This window comes from Phalacrocorax carbo, chromosome Z, assembly GCF_963921805.1.
Source record: "Phalacrocorax carbo chromosome Z, bPhaCar2.1, whole genome shotgun sequence".
Taxonomy (NCBI): Eukaryota; Metazoa; Chordata; class Aves; order Suliformes; family Phalacrocoracidae; genus Phalacrocorax; species Phalacrocorax carbo.
Genome location: NC_087548.1, coordinates 2053219 through 2074293, shown reverse-complemented (window position 1 = coordinate 2074293; position 21075 = coordinate 2053219). Strand labels below are relative to the sequence as shown.

The window sequence follows — 21075 nt, the reverse complement described above, 5'->3', positions numbered from 1 at the left end:
CAGAGTTTATATTTTAACCATTAATCGAGAGGCACGGTTAAGAGAGGGGAAGCCGGGGCATGTGACTTATCTTCATAAAGAATCCCATCATCCTGAAAAATAGAATTGCCTTTTATTGAGTAAGTAATGTCACGTGAACAGGCGCTATGTGTCCTACAAACAACGCCTAGAACTTTGTTATTAGGCAGAATTTAGACCTGGAAGTTTATGGCAACAATCTGCCATAAAGCAGTGGAAATAAATAAAGCAAATGCTGAAGCAAGGAAAAAAAAAAAAATCTGGTTTTCTGGACTCCGTCACATAGACAAAAACAGGTTGCTGGGTTATATATGGCATTCAAACTACTGTATTCACTGTTACACCGAAACCACATTGTTTGCTTTTTAGAATTATGTGTAACTTCATTTCTGATGGGCCTGGGGCTATTTCGTGGTGTTGGGGGCTATTTATTTCTCTCTATGTATGGTTTCTCTTGCTTTTCTCAATGTACTTGTCCTCAGAGTCATTAGCCAGACTGATGTTGTTTCCTTTACCAAATTCTCGTAGAAAGGTTTCCTTTGCAAATGTTAACTTCTCTTCGTGCCTCTGGGCAGTGGGGAGCATAGAACTGATCCCGGTCCTGCACATGATCCGTCAAAACTAGGTTGCTCATTCAGTACTCACTCCTGAATCCCACTCCTCTGGAACCCAGATCTCTCTTCTTTTCACTTAAAATGGGAGTGGAGAGAGAAAGCATAGAAAAAAAAGGGATGTCAAGAAAGAGCTCTTCATTTGACCGGCAATTCTGAGTATTTAATACTACCCATGAGCATGATCGTAGAATCGTAGAATGGGTTGGGTTGGGAGGGGCCCTAAAGACCATCCAGTTCCAACTCCCCTGCCATGGGCAGGGACACCTTCCACTAGACCAGGTTGCTCAAAGCCCCATCCAACCTGGCCATGAATGTTTCCATGGATGGGGCATCCACAGCTTTTTTGGGCAACCTCTTCCAGTGCCTCACTGCCCTCACCGTGAAGAATTTCTCCCTTACATCTAATCTAAATCTACCCTTTTTCAGTTTAAAGCCATCACCCCTTGCCCTATCACTATGTGCCCTTGTAAAATGTCCCTCTCCAGCTTTCTTGTAGGTCCCTTCAGGTACTGGAAGGCTGCTGGGAGGTCTCCCCGGAGCCTTCTCTTCTCCAGGCAGCACATCTATGGCTGATAACTCAGCCATAGTTAGATACCCATGAAAGGGAAATTTTGAAGATGTGTGTGACTTCACGAAGCTTTTGATGTATTTCTCTATATGAACAAAGGACCTAGAAAAGGTGACTGGCGCGTACCTGCAGAGTCGCTCCTCCCTGGACCCCACTGACAGAGCAAAAGCGGCCAAGCTCTCTAAGCAACTTCCCTTAAAGACCGCACTTACGGACATCTCAGGTTTAAAAGGCTCTTAGCAAAATCCCACATTGGAATAACCGTTACTTTCCCTGACCAGATAGAATTAATTTTTCATTACATTTGTCTTAAACTGAAGACATTTTTAAGCGTCCTCTAATAAACTAATAGGGCAATAAGTAATGGACTCACCGTCACTTAAACCAATTCAACAACTCTTTGCTTGGCTGTCCTATTTTTTTAAACGCATGTCAGTCAGGTGTCTTACCCCTTCAGACACCACATAACTCGGATGGAACAATCCTGCAGAATTCAGAAGGGGAGAAAGCAACAAAGGACTGCAGAGGTTGATCCAGAGATTTCCAGAAGAGACTTTCAAAATCAGGAACCTGAAATTAAGTGGACCTTTCCCTCGAAATCCCTTCATTGCTGGTTTGCAGACTCTCCTCCGTCTAGCCCCCTAGGGCTAGTCTAGTCTAGTCTAGGGTTTTATATCTCCATTTCATAGAGTAGCTTGGACGGAAATGCCACGCAGTGGCGTCCTCTGGTCTTCAACCAGCCCCCCCACCTGCTCCACAGCCTGAAGCTCCAAATATATTTGTATATTGAGATTATAGTCCTGGAGCTAATGTCTAACACTTGCCCTCGTGCAATATTAACATCGAAATTAGGTTTTGGATCCTTCCCAGAGAATAGATGAGCGCAGGGCTTTTTCTTGGCTTTGATTGACCTGATGCTAAAAGGAGGTATCTCCTCCTATGTTTCATCTATTCAGTATATCTCGGTAGTGGCATTATAATTAGCTGTTAAACTCTATCATATGGTTAATAAAAAAGACATACAGAGATCATTAGTCAGTTGGGGGGGGGATTTTGCCATGAGGATATCAATAAATATTTAAAAGGCCGTGCTCCCAGTTTTGGGTCATGACATCAGGCTAATTCAGAGCTAAAATCTGCCGGGTTTCTTCTTTTTTTCTCCTTTTTCCTTCTTTTTTTCTTTTTGCTTGAGCCCAGTAAATCTGAACTCTTCACATTAAGCCCTTCCCGTTGATATTTTATAGGAGAGCTCACCTTTTAAGCACTGCTTTGCGATCGAGCACTTGAGGTTCCTAATACTTAGTCTGAAGGCGTGAGAATCACTCCATGGTATCTCCAATCCCCACTGCGGCCGCACTTGCTCCTCTTTGTAAATCATACACACAGGCACGTAAGCGATTTGACTTAGTCCCCTTTCAGGTTAAATAGAAAATGTTTGATGGAGTGTTGAGCTTATTGCATTATAGATCTGACATAAATTCCACAAATGGACAGGAAAGATTTTTTTTTTTTTTTTTTTTAAGCACTCACAAATGAAAATTCCTTTTAGGTCTTGATGATCAGCTGCACTTTAAATGAACCTGAATTAGGAGGTCATTTTTCTTCTCCAGGAGCAAGCGTGAGGTGATAGAAAATACCGCCTGTGAAGTGATGGTTTTCGTAGCGTGTCACGGTTCTAAAACTTCAGCCTTTTCAGGCTGCCTTATTTTTTGTGAGACTGTAAAAATGGTACATTTTTCCTGTCGCTCCTCCACCGAAAGTAGAGTCGGTCTTCGCGGTCATCCTGGGATCACTCAGTGATACCCCAGAGCTAAAACCCACTTTATTATACAGCAAAATGGAGCTTGATTTCCCTTCCTCCTGCTGAGCTGTAGGCTATGCCCCGAAGTGGCCACGGGCTGGGAGTGCAGGGGAAGGGCTGCACTGCAGATGAACTCCTCAAGATTTATTTCTTTGCTGCTTTGGAGAAAAAGAAGAAAATCTGGTATTTTTTTGATGTCGGATGGTTCCGGGAGGAAAAGTGAAGAGTGAGGTGAAGAAACCTGGCAGTAAAAACCCATGTGAAAAGCAGCAGCTGGATATTGCTTGGGCGTTAGTGCAAATCCTTCCCCTATCCAGGCTGCCCCACACACTCTTTTCATTGCCAAACAGGATAAGAAAGCCTGATAAGAAAATGAGCTCCGAGAGGTGTTTTTTGTGCTGCTTGCTTTTTTTTTTTCTATCGCTGCTCTAAGAAAAGAACGAGAGAAACAAGGTAAGAGTGAAGGTTTGCAAAGCCAGTGTTAAAACCATGAGCTAATGGTCAAATAAATGAGGGATGAAATGGAGGGAAAAAAGGTATATTGGTATTAAGCAGTGAATCCTGGGCCATAATAATCTCAAATAGCAAGGCTTTGAGGCCTCGGCAGATGCTGAAATGACAGTCATCCTCAGAAGAGTGAATATAGAAAGAATTTTTGGTCGTGCTGAAAATAGGCTGCACCTCACAGGAGCGTTGGTGAAAATCACTGTTACACAAGGGTCTTGAATATCGGATCTCAGGGGGAGTGTTTAGCGATGGAAATTCCAAGAATAAAGCTTTTGGCTGGAAAATAGGCAAATTTTGGAGACATGAACTTAGAAGCCTCTAGTGCGAGATGTATGCATTTAATTGCTATTCCTTTTTTAGAGTGTTTAATCCCCTCCCATGCAACTTGGGGAGTTAATTTGCGAGTGCATTTATTCTGTACAATCAATTAGCTCTAATTAATTCACTATACAACCAAAGTGTAGGTCCTTTTCTTTTGGGGGGGTGGGAGATATATAAATATCCAATATATTTATTTTATATATATATATAAAACGCAAATGGAAGCCTATTGCTTCTAATTCGAATTCAGTCACTGAATTGAAAGGCAACTAAGACCACCTTTGTTAATCGGGTATAAAAATCTTTCTGTCGTAGGGTTTTTTTTCTTATTTTAATGATGAGAATAAATGAGATTATGGACTTCTCTTTATCACAGCCTACAGTAAGCAAGGCCTATAAATTCACTGAAAATACGGAAACGGTTCATTCTTGAAGCTTTTATTCTGAAATCCGAGCTTTTTGCACCCAGATTCGGAGGGAAAACCTTTTATTTCATAAGCCTTTACCTGCGCCCCCACTTCAATTTTGAAATGGTGTTTTTTTTTGCCTTCCACGTTTCTTCTTATGAAAACAAGCTCTCTCCATTCATCTGGGAAATTTATTGACACAGAAGTGTCATGAAAGGGTCAGTCCTTTCTATTAGAGAAACCTGGCCCCAGTCCAGTGAAGTTTAATTAGCATGCAGATAACTTGAGACACCTGAGTTGCCTCATTAAAATCCGCGGGACTACAGGAAGGTGCAAAATGAAGTGTGGATTTAGGTGCTTGCCTGGATACACGAACTGATTCCCCCCGATATAAATGATCTATTGCAATACAAGGCAGCAGTCAAATCATTAAAAAATGTTTATCTGGCTAATTATATTGTAAATCCATAGAAAGATTTAATGATGAGCCGTTCTGTCTTCCTGTGTTTCATAAGCAGAGAAATAAAACCGTTTCCCCCACGCGTACAATTTCTCCATATTAATTTGGGACTGCGGGTGTTGTCACCGAGCAGTTGCAGCCAACGAGCCGCTTTTGCCCTAACGCTTCTTTATCCCACGTAGTATTTCCAGCAAAGAAATTAAAAACGTGAAGAGCAGCTAAGACAGAGACCAAATCTCTCCCACATTTCCACGTATTTGAGCAGCGTGTGTTGGCTTTGTCTTGAGGCGGCCTTTGCAAACTCACTTTTCTAGACCTGGTTTGGAGCCGTAGCGCGGGAAAATGTGTGAGGTTCCCCAGTGCTGTTTCAAAAGCCTGCCCAATAGGCAGTCCCAGTGTCTGCTTGGTCCCCTATTCTGGAGAGTGATTAAAAGACCTCTTTCACTTTTGTGTTTTATTTCTCTTTTTACTTTATTTCTCCTACTATCAAATATTTCTAAATTAATCTTTGCCTCTTTCTAGAACAATTTCCCTTGCGGAACGAGCCAAACCCGCGTTGATTATCATGTCAAAAATCATTTTTAGAAATCTTTTCTCCATTAATATTTTTCTCCATGAAAAATATTTTTTGCCCCACCTGTAATGTAAAAAACCCGAGTCTTCAAGTAGTATTTTTCATGTAGTTCCATATTCTGTTCCCCTAAGAGACACTGTCTGTCTTAAACAGGAACACCCTGCCACAGAGCCGCGAGTAAGCTCACTGCCACATGTTCTGCTCATCTTTATGTTTCAACTTTTAAGTCATTTAAACTGACACTGTTTTTACTAGTGGAAATATGAAATAACCCATAAGTCACGTTTGATCCTTTTGTGATCTTCTGCTGCATTTTTACGAGAAAATTTACCCCTTCGTACTGCAAGATAAGCACCGACCCCCACCAGCTTTGGTTGCTTAATAGGGAAAACATCTGGCTTTGCATTGCTATAGAGCCCTTCTTCCCCACCCCTCGAAGTTCAGGCTGCCAATCTCCTTGCTGTCAGAAGCATCTGGGGCAGACAAAATTCTTAAATAATTTTAATTTTCCAGACTGATGGCTTTTCGGTTTTGCGAGCTATGACGTATCTCTGCGGGAGCATCCTTGCAGATTGCTCCGTGCCTGCAGATCTTCATTACTAGAAGCAGCTCTAGTTAATGACACGGGTAGTGTGTCTTTTGTCCTCTTGGATAGAAAAAAAACTGTGAAAAAGGTACAAGATGCAGGGCCAGAAAAGATTATCCTCATTTAGTTACAAGTCTGACATTACCTTCGGATTTCTGCAGCTTATTTTGACTTTTATAGTCTCATTATAGAGGATTCACCTTGCGACTCCTCATCCTCCAAGAATTCTCTCCGTTCTTTCGAAAACAAAGCCTTGTTTGCACCCCAGTAGATAGATCAGTTTTCAGCTGCCTCCTCAGACCAACTGAGGAGATCAACTGCAGGTCTTCAACTTCACACCTTTGATGCACGCCCTGCCTGTTGGGCTATGGAATATAAGGATATATCTGTAGCCCCAGCTTGGAAATTTTCTATTTAAGTTTCCACATCGGTTTTATGTGACATGCCTGCAAATACCTTGCCTGATTCTGAATATTTTCTGCTTTGTTGAAAAAAAAAAACCAAAAAAAATCAGCTTTAGATTAATCAAAGATCAAACAGTGCAATTTGTCCAGCTCTGGAATCAATAGACTAAAATGGCTGCAGGTTAAAAACTATACACAGCACAACGCATCTTCCTGCAAAATCCTCTTTTCAGCGTTTCTCCAGTGTCCTGGCTGCCGTCACACGTTGTATTTGCTGATGGTTGTATGTGTTTACCAAGAGCAGAGTATTAGGAAGATAAACATTTTTTAAAATGCTAGGTGTCCTTTCTATAACCGTGGTCACTATCTGATGTTGGGGCCGAGATATGTCCTTCCTAAGCCCAGCTGCTCATGATCTCTGCGAAGAGCACGTCGGCACTGCGAGCTTGATCCACACCTCACTGAGGTTAACGGAGAGACTCTCATTGCCTTTGAGTTTTGCATTACCACCTCGTGAAACCAAATTCCCCCCATCTTTCCGAGAAGCGCAGGATTCATAGGCAAAGCTGATTCCGTCGCATTTTCTGTTCCGTACATATAGACTCTTCCCCTGTGCCACTGGCAGTTGGGAAAACCCTCTCGATGCTTTGTACAGTTCATTTTTTACTGCGCACAAGTCCTCGGGCTTGTACAGAGCTTTCCGGGCAGGATCTTCCCAATGCTTTGTGAAACAGCATTGCTATTTACCTCACTTCCGCCAAATACTGCTTCCCTCACCCCTCCGAAGATCATCGTTGACTTCTCTGAGGCACATACCCACTTGTAGGCTTGAAATCAGCATCCAGGCTTTTCTCTTCCCTGATTTCCTTCTGTTAGACTCAGCAGAATTTATGGCAAAATTTCCCGTTCCTTCTTCTCAAGAGAAATGACTCATTCCTAGCTAAGTTTAGACTTCTCATGAATGATGCTTGCTCCGTGCCAGTCACATAAGCTCACTGTGCAGCCAAAAGAGAGAGAGGACCTCCTGAAAGACAATTCACCCCACCCCTCCGCAGCCTTTGGAAGGTGCCGCTTGCCATAAATTACCCAGGGAGGTGAAAGAACCAGCAGAGACTCGCTTTTAAACAGCTGAAGTGATGTGAAATCCAGCTGACGGGATGTGATATCCAGCTGACGGGATGTGATATGCGGTCTAGCCTTCGTGCTGTGAAAAATCCAAAAGTTTGGCCAAGCAGAGGTAGGCAGAAAGGTCCGGGCAGTTCTCTTCGCGTTACTCTGGCTCCAGCTGTATTGCCAAGCTTTTGCTGGTAACATATTTCATAACCACACACCTATTGGACGCATCAAAGTATTTAGAATCAGTCCTAGATCCGGATCTTGAGGAACTCTGCCGGTAGCCGCCTTCTACTCCAATATTCTCCACCGAGCGTGATTTCTTGCCTTCTCTCCATAAACTAGCTCCTTTCAATTTTTGCATTCCTCTCCATTTTCTCCACTTTACTCTTTTTTTCCGTGTCGCTGTTTCCCGTCGTCGCCCAGAACACCAGTAACACATGAACCACACAAGAATTTTTAGTCTTCAGGTTTGATACAGACCCTAGATCCCCTGAGCGCTAATGTAGCATGGGATTTTTTTGACACTTTCTGAGTTTCCAGCTCACCGTGCTCCCTGCAGCTGGGGACCGGCCTTTGGAAACCCTGCAACGCAAACAGCGGAAACCCTGCGCCCTCTCCCTGAAATGAGTTGTTCCCACCTGGCCGAGTACCTCATTTCATGTCCCATTTGACATATCTCAAAATAAAATGACGCCAAGTAGCTCTCCCAAAGCATTGCTATGAAGAGGATGGATGCTGTATTGGTTTTACTTGGCATCCATCCTGATAACTTATGGCCTGCTATGCACAAATGCCTATAGATTTAGAAAACTGCTTCTTTTTGACTTGTCGTGGGATTGCACTCGTGCAGTGCTCTTGGAACATCAAGGGTGACGCTCCGGTGAGGTCAGTAGGGCCTCGGAGAGGCGGCGGTAGCTGAGATTTGCGCCTGGCAGCCACAGATCCTCTCACTAATGAAGTCAATGAAGTGTTTAATAACCACGCTGAGAAAATGAGAAGAGTAAATCCGTGCTGGGGTTGCTCAGAGCTACACCTGACCGATGTTGGCGTCTTCTGCCTCTTGAGGCCCCCGGTTCCAAGGTTTCCTCTTTTTCACTTGTGAGAATCCCGCTGAGTTGGAGAACATTAGAAACCTAAATGATTTTAATTTAGTTAGATGGTCCTTTGCATAAATTTGTTGACTTGGCTTGTCAACATTCTGCATCCAGAATTCTCTTTGAGAGGTCTGCTTGGTCTTTTTCATGTCCTTTAGGGGAAGAGGGCTCAACTGTTGTACCAATTACATGTTACAGGCATTACCTTAGAAAACGGTTACTGCTGTAAAACATTTGCCGAAGAGCTTGAAATCCGTGGCTATGCAGAAGGAACATTTTCTCATATTCATTTTAGTTATGAGCATTGCGATTTTTGTGAGCCAAAGGGCAAAAAAGATGCACAAACTGAACTTACTAATCGTCAGTATGCCTTCTCGCTAACAATATCCAGGAGGGAACATCTGTCTTTGTGCAGAAAAGTGGGTCTTTAAGTCCAATTACTGCAATTAACGAGTTACATATGAGAAACGTGATTTTTACCGCAAGATTTAGAGGCTTGCAAAAGCAATGTACTTTGCATTTCACATGAGCCCTTCACCGCCACATCAAATATTTACATCTCCAGCAGCCCATGAAAATCAAACAAGTCGCAATGCGAAGTCACTTGTATTAAAAAAAGCCGATTTGGGGCCATTATCTAACCAATAAACAGCATGGATGCAATTTTCTGCGGTGGCTGTATCTTATTATTTATTCTCCACATCACAGTGATATCCCAGGACGCAATCCAGATTCCCTGTGACAGGAATCGGATAAATCTCTCTTTAGCAGGGCGTGCGAGCGCTACTAGCATAGAAATACTGCCGCAGCTGCCAGCTGCAGGAGCCACAGCTGCACTTTACTTCTTGGCTGAGAGCTGCAGGTGTTTTCGAAGCACTGGGGAATAAAAACCTGTTGAGAAGCTACAGTCTGTGCACCAGGCAGCTTAGAGTTAATTTGTCTGTGATGGTGGCTTCATCGCTTTGGATTTTAGAACCGGGCTCTTGCGTTTCGCGCTGTGTAACCGCTGGGTGCACGTTTTGAGCGTCAGTGTGTGCCTATCCCGCCCCTCCCCACTTCTTTGGAAAGAAATTCATTGGTCTCTTCTCCCAAGTTTGGTCTCTTCTCCCAGGTCACTAATGACAAAATGAGAGGGAACGGCCTCAAGCTGCGCCAGGGGAGGTTTAGGTTGGAGATGGGGGGAAATGTCTTCCCTGCCAGAGCGGTCAGGCCCTGGCACAGGCTGCCCAGAGAGGTGGGGGAGTCACCGTCCCTGGGGGGGTTCAAAGGACGTGCAGCCGTGGCCCTTGGGGCCATGGTTTAGGAGGCCTGGGGGTGTTGGGTTGGGGGTTGGCCTTGATGGTCCCAGAGGTCTTTTCCAACCTTAATGATTCTGTGATTCTAAGCTTCTTTAATTAAGAAATGGAAGTGAAAAACATTTCCTGTTTTAAAAAACTGATATGCATGTGCAGCCCTTAGAAGATTGAATCTTCGGGGATAGCTGTATCTTCTACTCTTACTCTGAGATACAGGGAAGTTTGAAGGCCCAGTTATTAAAGGAGTCTTTTAGCTATTAAAGTGGCACTGGAAGAGTGAGCGTATCTTTGCGACGATCTCTTTTAGCTTGGACTGAGCTTTCACACTTGCATAGCTTCAGCTAAACAGGAGTTATCTGCGATTCTCAGCCTTACAGAGAGGGTGTTTGTGAGCCTCTCCGTCTCTGCCTCCGTCTTGCAGCTCTTTACTGGAACTTGCCTTTAATGAACACGCTGTCGGCAACTCGGTTTCAGAAGGGATTTTGTTCTTTCTTCTGCTGTTGTGTTCTGTTGTCTTTGAAATACAGGAGAATTCATCTGCAATTCTTGTCTCCTGGCTGCTCGCTGGACCTGTAAGGATAGAGAGAGCTGTCCTGGCTGCACTGATTTGGTGGGATTTGGGGAGCGAGAGCCACGGCTGCTCCAGCTGCAGCACCTGCCTGCCTTCCTACGCTGCAATTATTCTCCAGGCAGTGCCGCTCCGGCCTCGGGAGCATTGCTTTCATGATACGTTAATGATTTATAAGAGACGAGAGGTAAAACGGGTGGGAATCTAGTGACGAAGAAAACAGATAGGTTTTTAAACTTCAGATCCATAAAGAGACGGTTTGGTTTTGTATGGAAACCAGGTGGGTTTCTCATCTGAGACGTGGATTTTGGAGCGAGCCTGTGTACATCCCGCGTGGATGGAGACGTCTCCCATGCTCCGGGTGCCTGCGTCTTGTAGCTGTACGCTTCTACGGGAGAACTTATCTTGGGCCGCATACCTCCGGGACACAGGGCTCTGCCCGCCCTGGGGACAGTGATGCACAGACATCAACATGATGGATACAAAATGTCCGTTTATTTGGCTGCGTCACACGCTTATATAGCTCTTGCGGTTCCTGTTCCTGCCACTCCTATGGGGAGGAGTCTATCTTTCCGTTACATCCCGTGATCTTCCGGTCGCCGATCCCTGTCTATTCCCCTACATCGTCTCAGCTCCAGAGCCACGGGCATCCTCGTACAAACCTGTGCTGAGGCTCGTCCTTGGGACGACCTTTCCTCTATGCAGATTTTATGGCTGGAGTGTTTCAAGACCTATTTTCCTCTTTCTGGGTCCAATTTTGAGGCAACGGCCGAGAGCCTACTTGACTTACTGAGGCTAATGTCTTTTAATACCTCTAATAAGCATGATAAGCTACTAAAGCGATGGCTGTTGTTATTACCGTTATTACGGTACACATTTTCTAATAGAAAAAAGGCAGGGAGCTCCATGAAGGCCATAGTGGGGGAAAAATAAAGGAAAAAGCTATTTATTTATGATTTGGCTTCTTGATTTCAACAGGAGTCAAATAAGCAGAATAAAAATTGTGCCTGAGTCCCATGGGAGATGGAAGCCCACCCTGTGAGACTCCACAGTCATCCCCTGTGCCAGATCTTACCTGGTGGGGAGGCTGCGGGGATTTGACAGTACATGATGCCCCCTGCCAAGCAAGCATGAGCCCGGAGGTTGCATATTTAAAGATATTTAAAGATTGCATATTTAAAGAAAGATATGAACATGAAACTTGCCTTCAGGCACAAGTAGGCATCAAAGTGGTTTAATGCCAATAGAGAGGAAGTAGGAAGGACACATTTTGGGGACCTAGGTGGCTGAAAGACGTGCCAAAGACACTCAGTGAATGGGTTTGTCCTTACGCAGTTCGTAGGGATGTTTAAGCCATAGCTTCACAGGCAGCAAGCAAGCCTGAAATTGCCATCCCCGTTTTTGGCCTTGAATCTGAGCTACATGATCTCAGTTTGGCTTCATGTGGCCACTTTAATTTTAAACCTGTGCCCGAACACTTAAAATCAATGTCTTGTGTGCCTCGCTTTCAACTGACAGCCCTTGTGTCTCCAGCAGAGTCTTGCACTGAGCCAGGCACCTTGTGCTGACTGGAGGCAGATTGTCCAGGACAAATGTTTTATTCTTGGTTGGTTTAAATCATTAAAAGAGACACGGCGCTGCCGCCAACACCGCTTTTGCCAAGCAGCAGTAGTGCGGCTCGGTGCAGTGGGCAGGAGGAATTTCAGCAGAGATGCTTAAGAAGGGAAGGCCCTTCCTGTCAAAAAAATAAATCTATTTTGATTTTTTTTTTCCTCCTTCCAAGCTGGCTTACAAAGTCGGAAATATCTTCTTTTTTTTGGAGAAAGTTGAAATACATGTTATTTTTTTATTTTAGCTTGTTCACTAACCCACCTGCAAGACTGCCATCAGCTTGAGGGAGGTAGAAACAAAAATAGATAAGAACCGTAGAAAAAATTGCCATTCCCCCAGCCTGACCACTTCTCTCTGCTCTTCGGTCTCACTTTCTCCCTCAAACACAACACCAAACCGACAGTTTCCTGCCAGGCAGGGGCTGCGGAGCCCAGGTTTTCATTATCTTCCAGGAATACCAGGTTCGTAGGCATTTTCCCCAGGAAAATTTCAAGTTTCCATTTGAAAACTGGTTTTGCAGAATAGCGTTCTTTGTCAAAAAGCAATGGCAACAGAAAATTGCAAAGCTGCCGCCCCTGCGAGACCTCTTTCGGAAGCGTAACCCGTGAACTATAATCAAAGAGCTTTTAGAAAGTGTTTGTGTTGGCTCTGATGCTCCTCCAGGAAGAGGTGGGGGAGTTGCCATCCCTGGGGGTATTTAAAAGTTGTGCAGACGTGGCCCTTGGGGCCATGGTTTAGGAGGCCTGGGGGTGTTGGGTTGATGGTTGGACTTGATGATCCCAGAGGTCTTTTCCAACCTTAATGATTTTATGATTCTAAGTGGTGTCTGTTTAGGAAGAGTTGGATGTTGTACATTGTACGTTTACAACTGAAAACACAAGCAGCAATGGTAAACCCAGCTGCATTTTGCCTATAATCCCAAGATTTCACCGCAATCCCCTTTTCCACACCTACAGGTTCTCAATGTGGCTTTATTTTCTTCTTCCAGGGCCTAACCTCCCCAAGGCTCAGGTTAAAACAGCATCCCTCGGCTTGGCAGGAAAAGCCAGGTCACCTCTGCTGCCCGTCTCGGTGCCCACGGCCCCGGAGGTCGCGGAAGAGGGCCACAAGCAGACGGAGGACTCCGCAAACGTAAGAACCATCTTTCAGAGACCAGCCTTCTTCCAAGCCTCATCACCACCGAGTTATATTCTCTAATCCCCAGTCCACACATTAATTTTTAGATAACGGTCTGTCCCTCCTTACCTAAGGTATTACGCGGCAGCTGATTGATAGCTATTAGAAAGCCAGTAAAAAGTTCTGGCAGCCGGTAAAACTTTGCTGCTAACTTTAATGGAGTTTGGCGTGCGTGATACGGGGGGAGAAGCGAGTGCTGAAATTTCCTGTTAATATTATCCACGGGACAACTCGCACAGCCTTTCCTGAGCGCCCTGAGATAGCGGGAGAAGAGAAAGAAGGGATGAGAAGTGCGATAAAGGGAAGAAAATAATTTTGGCAGGAAAAAAATGAGTATATAGTTAATACCAGATAATGGTGAGAAAAAAATAACATTGAAGAAGTAGATAAGTGAAACTGAAAAGGTGGTGAAATTAGAATAATCTTTTCACTCCTATTAAGACTTTCTTAGAGAAAGGTCTCATGAGATCCAGAAGATGAAACAGCACTAAAGAAAAGGAGTGAGAAAAAAAAAGAAATATATTAAATACATATTGTATATCACCTTTTTTCATCTACTTGCACAGAGGAATTTTTTCCTAGGCACTATAGCAGTGATTTGTCCAACGTCTTGTTAGCGAATCCCTTTATATTTTCAAGCTGGCTAAAGGGAAGGAAAAAATATTTGCTTTAGACATATCATATGGAGGGTTTGGGTCTGGTGCCTGTTGAATGCAGGACAACAGTGTTCGATCCCTGCTTGTCATTCTCAATGGCGTAAAAATGCACTTCTGCGTATAGTCGCAGAAGGATTCTCCCATTTTGCTGGGAAAAGGGGACACAGGGCAATACGAGAGACATGGAATCTCCTACTGGAATGGGACCAGGAAGGAAAATGCCCTCTGTGGTGAAATTTCTGGCATAAGGAGTAATTTAATGCAGGGCATTTGATGACACAAAGTGCGATTTCGGCTCTCAATACCGTATTTTATCACAGCAGCACAATCTAGCTCTTAGGAGAGTCACTGATCAAGCTCTACAAGCATGACAACAGTTATAGGCAATACCACTGCAGGCAATGAGGTCATCGGATGGTCAGAATTTGGGGAGAAAGGCTAAAATTTGGGGCTTTTATTTTTTAAATCTTGACTCTTTAAGCTTGACGGGTCCTCTTTTAAGCTGCCTGCTCCATCCCACCTTGGGGACGGCAGGGCTTATACACCACTTTCAGGTATTTTACTTGGTAAAAAGCACATAACTAGCTAATGTTTGAGCTCCCTCTCAGTGTCAGAAAGCAGAGGATCACTCCCCTTGCTCTTGCCTTGGTAATTTTTGAGGTCAGTGGTTCCCAAGAATAGGTGCAGTGTTGGTAATGTTTGGCTTCACTGCGGATTCTCAGCTGACCATACCCCAAAGGATTACTTTCTCCCAGCCCGGTTGGGTGCCTCTGAAAACTGTTCCCAGTCCTTCGCTCCCACTAAAAGCGATGGTGGAGATTCCCAGCCGAACTGCGAAGTTCAGCTAGTGGCTGATGGACCTGCTGCAGCCTGCCCTAGGACAGGGCGTGCTTAGATGAGCATTTGACGCCTCTGTTGGGTGCTAAAAAATGCTTTCATAGTCCCCCCAGGCACGAGCACACGTAACGTAAGGGAGGGGAAGTGGGGACTCAGGGAAGGGTCGTTAACATTTAATATTCATAGAATTGTAGAATCATCGGATGGTTTGGGTGGGAAGGGACCTTTTGAGGCCACCTAGTCCAACCCCCTGCCTTGAGCAGGGACATCCCCAACTCGATCAGGTCGCTCAGAGCCCCGTCCAACCTGGCCTTGAGTGTGTCCAGGGATGGGGCATCGACCACCTCTCAGGGCCACCTGGGACAGGGGTTCGCCCCCCTCATAGTAAAAAGTCTTTCCCTTATATCCAGTGTATTGCTCTGGCACGGTCACCCTGGTTTTCAGCTCATGTGCTGAGCCCAGAGAGGCTTTGCTATCCATCCTGCAAGCATCAGCCCATCCTCAACCGCTCCAGACCCCTGAGGATTGTACAGGGAAGATGTCCCAGCACGGGGGGGCTCCAGGAGGTCACTGCCACGGGCCGCGTCCCAGGCTCTGTGCAGGGGGGCTTCGGTTGCCGTCCCGCTGCCTGCTTATCTGTGTGTGTTCGTTCACTCGCAGGTTTATGAGCAAGATGATCTGAGTGAACAGATGGCCAGTTTGGAGGGGCTAATGAAGCAACTCAATGCTATCACAGGTTCAGCCTTCTAACAGCTCTTGATGAAGCGATAATGATCCCGGAGCATTGCAGCATACCAGGATTTCACACATACCACCACCACCGTACACCACCCCCATAAAATCCTCTTGTTCCCGGTACCACTCCTTCAGTGCAAGGAAGATTCCTGCAGAGTCCTAAAAGGAATGATAAAAAGAAGAGAAAGGAAAGAAGAATAATGGCAATTTTACAGAACTGTAGACGTGGCGTTTAAAGTGATGAAAGCGTGGCAAGGCGAATGACGTCATCACCGCGAAGTCGTAGCTGATGCCACCGGATTGCTCATTTTGATCTACATAGTCTTCGTAGACCTCAAGTTGTCAGGACTAACTCATGTTTTACTCCGTAGAGGTTTGTAGCTCATTGTATAGATCTAGTCTTACCTCATGCAAGTATGTTTTTAAACATAGACCATGCCGTTAATGAGACAGTGTCGTAGGTCACTCGTTTGGGTTTTGTTGTTTTGGTTTTTTTAAATACTTAATTACTGACTACAAAAACATCCATAGCAAATAATCGCACCACCACACCAAAAATCTGGAAGTTTTCCCAACAGCACAAAACAAAAGGACAAATTACTCATTTCTTTTGTCGTCTCCGTCGCTCATCTCACAGGAGCGGTGGGGATTAGGGAGTCGCTGTAAAATTCAGCCATTTTAGCAAGCGTTTGTAAATCCTCCCGTAGTTAATGTTTTATGTATGGCAAGCAGAGAACCAGGAATGTAAAAAAAAAAGGAGAAAAAAAAGAAAAAGAAAAAAAAAAGTCTGCATTGGTGGCCTGCTGCCAGCCATCCCGTGTACACTTGCAAAAAGAGGACATAATATGCAATCTTCTGTGACACGCAGTCATTACGTGCTTAAGCTTGTAATAAAACATGTCTGCGTACGGGTGGCCTTTTTGCCAGGCCGCCCTGTGATGGCAGCGCTGCTGGGGCCACAGCCAACCGGAGCAGGGAGAAAAACGGAGCTGAAGTTTCCCCGAGCCTTTCCCATCCCCACGTCCCCGCGGGGCTGGCTCTGCTCCGAGCTCCCATCCGCCCGGCACCATGATGGCTGGAGGATGAGGAGGGTAAAGGGGCAGCTGGAGCTTCTCGCGGGCAGGGCACAAGCCCGGGGGAAGAACCACAGAGGCTGGTAAATAACCGCTAAATGAATTAGAAGGGCTTTCCCGCAGGCGTCGTAGTTCCTGGTTGAGATCGGCAGGATTCCGTGAGGACAGCAAGCAAAGAGCGGAGAGCAGCGGGACACCGTGAACCGTCTTCAGGGATTCCCCTTCCCGCCTGTCCTTGTGCTTTAGCTGCGCGTTACAGTGTTTATTGACAGCGATAACTGGTTGAATTGACTAAATTTTGTGTGCGTACATTTTATTGCTAAATTTTCAGCTGCATTCAGCGTTAATCCCTGTTTATGCAGCTGAATCACCAAAAGGGAACAAATTTGCATATTTATCAGTTAGGAGGCTGCAAAACCCAATAAGAGAGTTTCAGATGAATTATTCCATTCAGCTCTGCCTTTGATTTCAAGCTTGAGTGGGTCATAATTTTAAAAGAGCATGGAAAGGATAGGATCTTTACAACCTAATAGCTCCTTTTATTAGGTGGGTAATTATATGTGAATCTCCGAATAAAATATTTTGAGTAAAATGGCACTGCAACAGAAGTCATAATTCAGATTATTTTCTACAGCCCTGTGCTGGAAAGGAAATCAGATGTCAAGGAGGAATTCAAATGCTTCATTAGGATCTCTAGTGTGTTTGTGAAAATGCTCCTTTAAAAATGCCTTGTTATTCAATTTACTAAGATTTTAATGAAATACTTATTGAGAGTGAGGAAATCTCGTTTGCATGGGAGGCCGAGCTTTTCCGTTCTGAAAGATTTGTAACCAAAAACCTCTACTAAAAATAAAATGCACAGATCTTTCCCGATGAAAAAACAGCCCTGCTGTTAGAATCTAGGAAACCACTACCTCCATTTTAACTGGAAGAAAGAAGGCTTAATGCAGCTTTTGAGTAGCTCCCCGTCCATATTTGCGGAGATTGACATTGTTGAAATAGGAACATAAGGTCAAGCCTGTCTCTCACTTATCATTTATGAAATATCTCTTACCCTGAATTTGCAGCTGGGAACAGAAACAGCCCCCAGGACTTTAAAGAGCAGCACCGCACATTTAATCACCGAATACTAATCCAGGACCAAGCAATCCCAAACTGCCTAAAATAAGACGAGCCGCAAAGAGGTTTGCAAGTTGGATTTCGTTTAGTTTGGGCAAAAGCGTTGTAGCGCCCAGGTGCTCGGCTATTGATCGGCCTCTTCGCCTTGCTCAGGCATCTCTCTGACTTTTAAACCTCTGAAAGTCTGCAGCGTGAGCCGGCACTCCCGCGAGCGCAGCCTTCCTTCTGCCGCTCGAAGCATGCTTAATTTCAGGCTCAGCCCATTTAAACCAGCGACGCTTGCAGACCGAGGCCAAGGTCCCCGCTGGAGCAAGTCCTTGTGGGCTCTGTCTGCGGGAAGGGGCGACTCCGTCGGCTCAGCCCAAGCGAGACACAGCTGCTCCCCCACCAACTTTTTATACCAGACTAGTAAGAAATTTCTGCCTCAATTTAAGCCCAGCATTTGTCAGTAAAACGAAATTATTCCATATAAAACTGAATTTTGGGATAGGTTTGTGGGGTTTTTTTGAATTTTCCTATAGACCTTCACTTGACAGCCAAAAAAAAGGCTTCACCTCCCCTGAGCCACATGACACTAAATATGGATCTTCTTGTCCTAAGAAGCCCTGGACACATTCCCAACCTTCATTTGAGGATGATTTTAGTACAATTCCTAATTAGTAAGCAGGCGTTTCTTTTCAAATTTCACCTTACGTGTGAACTGCATAACTTGCAAAATTCAAACGAGTGTTTTAGCAGAAATCTTCCACATCGTATTTTGCCGATGCTCCATTTATTTACAGTGAGCTTGGCTGCGAATTTCTTTGGATTTTGACAAATTCCTCACCTGTCAGAATATTTATAGCCTGTGACTATCTCAGCCATGGACACTCCCAGAAAATAAATGTAATGAGAATTCTGTCAGTGCATGACGGGCTTGTGAAGCTCCATGTTACCGTGGGAGATCATTGGCTAATCCATACAAGATGGATGCCGTAAACAGGTGGGGAAAAAAAAACCCAGCAGCCAAAAAACAATACATTTTTTAGTTTTTCTTTTCTTTTTTTTTGCTCCAAGACCTAAAAATGGAGCAATATCAGTGAGCTCCCTAGCTCAGCGTCTTTGCCTGTGGACTGCTTAGATGTTCACTTTTGGGGAAAAGGGTCATTCCTTTTGGGAAGCTCTTTCATTTTTGGAATTCGGGGAGGAGAATCTGCTTGTTCTTCTTGCGTATGATCTTCATTATGTCATGATTTGGGGCTGGACATCGATACTGCCATCATTTTGCCGTAGGGTTTGTGGTAAATTTGCACTGGTAGCAAAGGAAATCTCAGCCACGAGACTCCCGTGTGGCTTGGGACGGCGTGTGCCCGACGCCGCGATGAGGTTCAGCCGCAAAGCGGCTGCTCTTTGCATCGGCACTCCTCGAGCCTCTCCTTTTAGTAGCCTTTAGGGTCTTTAGGAGCCTTTAGGTTTTTTTACAGGAGCATCTTTTCACCAACCCAGAGCCAGCTCCTTTAAAAACTGGCTTGGGTAGGACTGCTGCACGTCTGGCCTGATTCTCTCCTTGGCATTTTTAAAGACTATATGATTTTTTCAAAAAAAAGACCCTTTCTCTGGAGCTTCTGGGACACGTTTGCAGTGCGCGCTCACTCGCTGGGACGTCTTCCGCCAAAACGCACGGTGCAACCTCAAAAACACGGGGCAAAACGATGGCAGCCCTTGTTCACACGTGGAAGGGCTGGAGCGAGTTAACAACGAGGCCCCCTCTGAGTCCTTCCAGCCCTTTGGAAGCATCAGGCCTTTTCTTCTACAGCCAGAGCTGATGGTGTAACTCCCGCTGCAGCTCACCCAGGGTCCTTACCCGGGACCCCCTCCTCGCTGGCGCCCGACGCTGAACCCCGCAAATCCAGACGCTGTGAGCAGGCACGGACCGCCTTTAGCAATGGCAGTGGTAAAACCGGGCGCAGAGGCTTGCAGGGCGCGAGCCGGCAGCGTTCCCGAGGCGCTTGTTAAATCCCCAAGTACGTGTAGGTAAGGGAAGAGCTCTGCGGGCAGCGCCAGCGGGAAGCAGAAGGCGGTGAAACTGCAACCACCCCCCTTCACCCTCATTTCTGAAATGGATACCTGGAAGCTTGGGGGAAGAAGGTTCTTTTTTTATTAAAAAAAAAACCAAACAAACAACAAAATCAGAGATTGTTTTTCCCGTTAGCTGCTCAGCGTCCTGCCTGGTGTTGAACTGGGCTCTCGGAGGCTCCATGACCATTATTTTTTTAACGTTCTCAGCAAAAAAGCATTGAACGCATCCTCATTCTGGTCTCGGCTGGCTGGAGAACGCGGTACAGCCCACGCGCCGCGAGGCGGCACGAGCCAGCGTGCTTCACTGTATGCTGTACATGTATTTCCAAGCGCGAGGAAGCAACGTGGGTAGGAGAAGGAACGATGCTGTTTTTATTATTGTAAAATAGACCCGGCAATTCCTACGGTTGCGAATTGCCGCCGTGTTTGGGACGGGGCGGTTGGGGGGAGGGTGTACTTTTTATAAGTAATATTTAATTTATTATTTAGAGTGTTTTCTTTTGGATAATTTATGATACAAGGGATACCTGGCTGGAAACCTAGAGCAGGCTGTTAAAGCTGCAGTGTGCCCATGTCCCCGCGAGCCGGGCTCTGGCCCCACGTTAGGTACCCCGAGCGCGAGGAATCGGGAGGGTCGGGCAGCGGGAACCGTGCCACCGAGTCACCGGTCGCCGCGAATGTCACACACAACCCCCCACGGCTGCTGGGGAGCACCGGCTCCAGCCTGCTAGTTCAATGTCCTGGCACTGGTGAACGCCATTTAAAGGGCTTTGCAAGGTAATTCAGAAATTCTTAGCATACTAGTGATATGTTTATCTGATAGAAATGGGTTATACTACAGCTTTAACTAGCCTTAGTTTAAAAAAAAAAAGAATCTTGTTGTTACAAAAGGCCTAAAGATGGCATTTTGAGCCTATAAACAGTTTCTTTAAATTGTCAGACTCTAGCATTGTTAACCAAATTAGAATAGTGACTGCAATATTTAAGTGTAAATCTTGTTCTATGAGAAAGGAAACTTGCTTACAGTTTAAAAATAAATGACTGTTTCTACACACAATCTTGTATACTACTACATGAAGAAAAAGGGGGTTTTGTAATGCACTGTAGAACAGTCTCATATTCATTTTTTATAGAAATGTTATTCCAATGGTGCATTTTTTTGTTTAATAAATAAAGTTTTGATACAAATTCTCTCTCTTTGTCTGGTACATTGTACAACAAGCACTGGGTATCGGTCCCTGCATCGCAAGGCTGCCCCACATCTCCCACCCCAGCACGACCCATCCAGCCCCGCAGCGTCTGCTGGCTCCATCCCCACTGCGTTGCTCCCCCCTCCCACCAAGCCCCATAAAAATGCAATTTGCAATTTGGGGGTCAATTTAAGGTGACTCTCTGGGTACACTCTGCAAGAGCTGCGTGGCTTTGGGGGAGGCGTTGGAAGGGAAAAAGTCTTCTTCCGTAGGAAAACAAGACGCCG

General features: G+C 45.2%; 1 protein-coding gene across 1 annotated transcript in view; it reads left to right on the top strand.

The window, feature by feature from the left end:
* Positions 1 to 20791, top strand: part of DCC (DCC netrin 1 receptor) — a 607752-nt gene extending 586961 nt beyond the window's left edge. The window contains exons 28-29 of the mRNA XM_064438237.1: positions 12933 to 13075; positions 15274 to 20791. Coding sequence (XP_064294307.1) covers positions 12933 to 13075; positions 15274 to 15363 — 233 coding nt within the window. The 3' untranslated portion in view covers positions 15364 to 20791. The remainder of the gene's footprint in view (positions 1 to 12932; positions 13076 to 15273) is intronic.
* Positions 20792 to 21075: the final 284 nt, after the last annotated feature.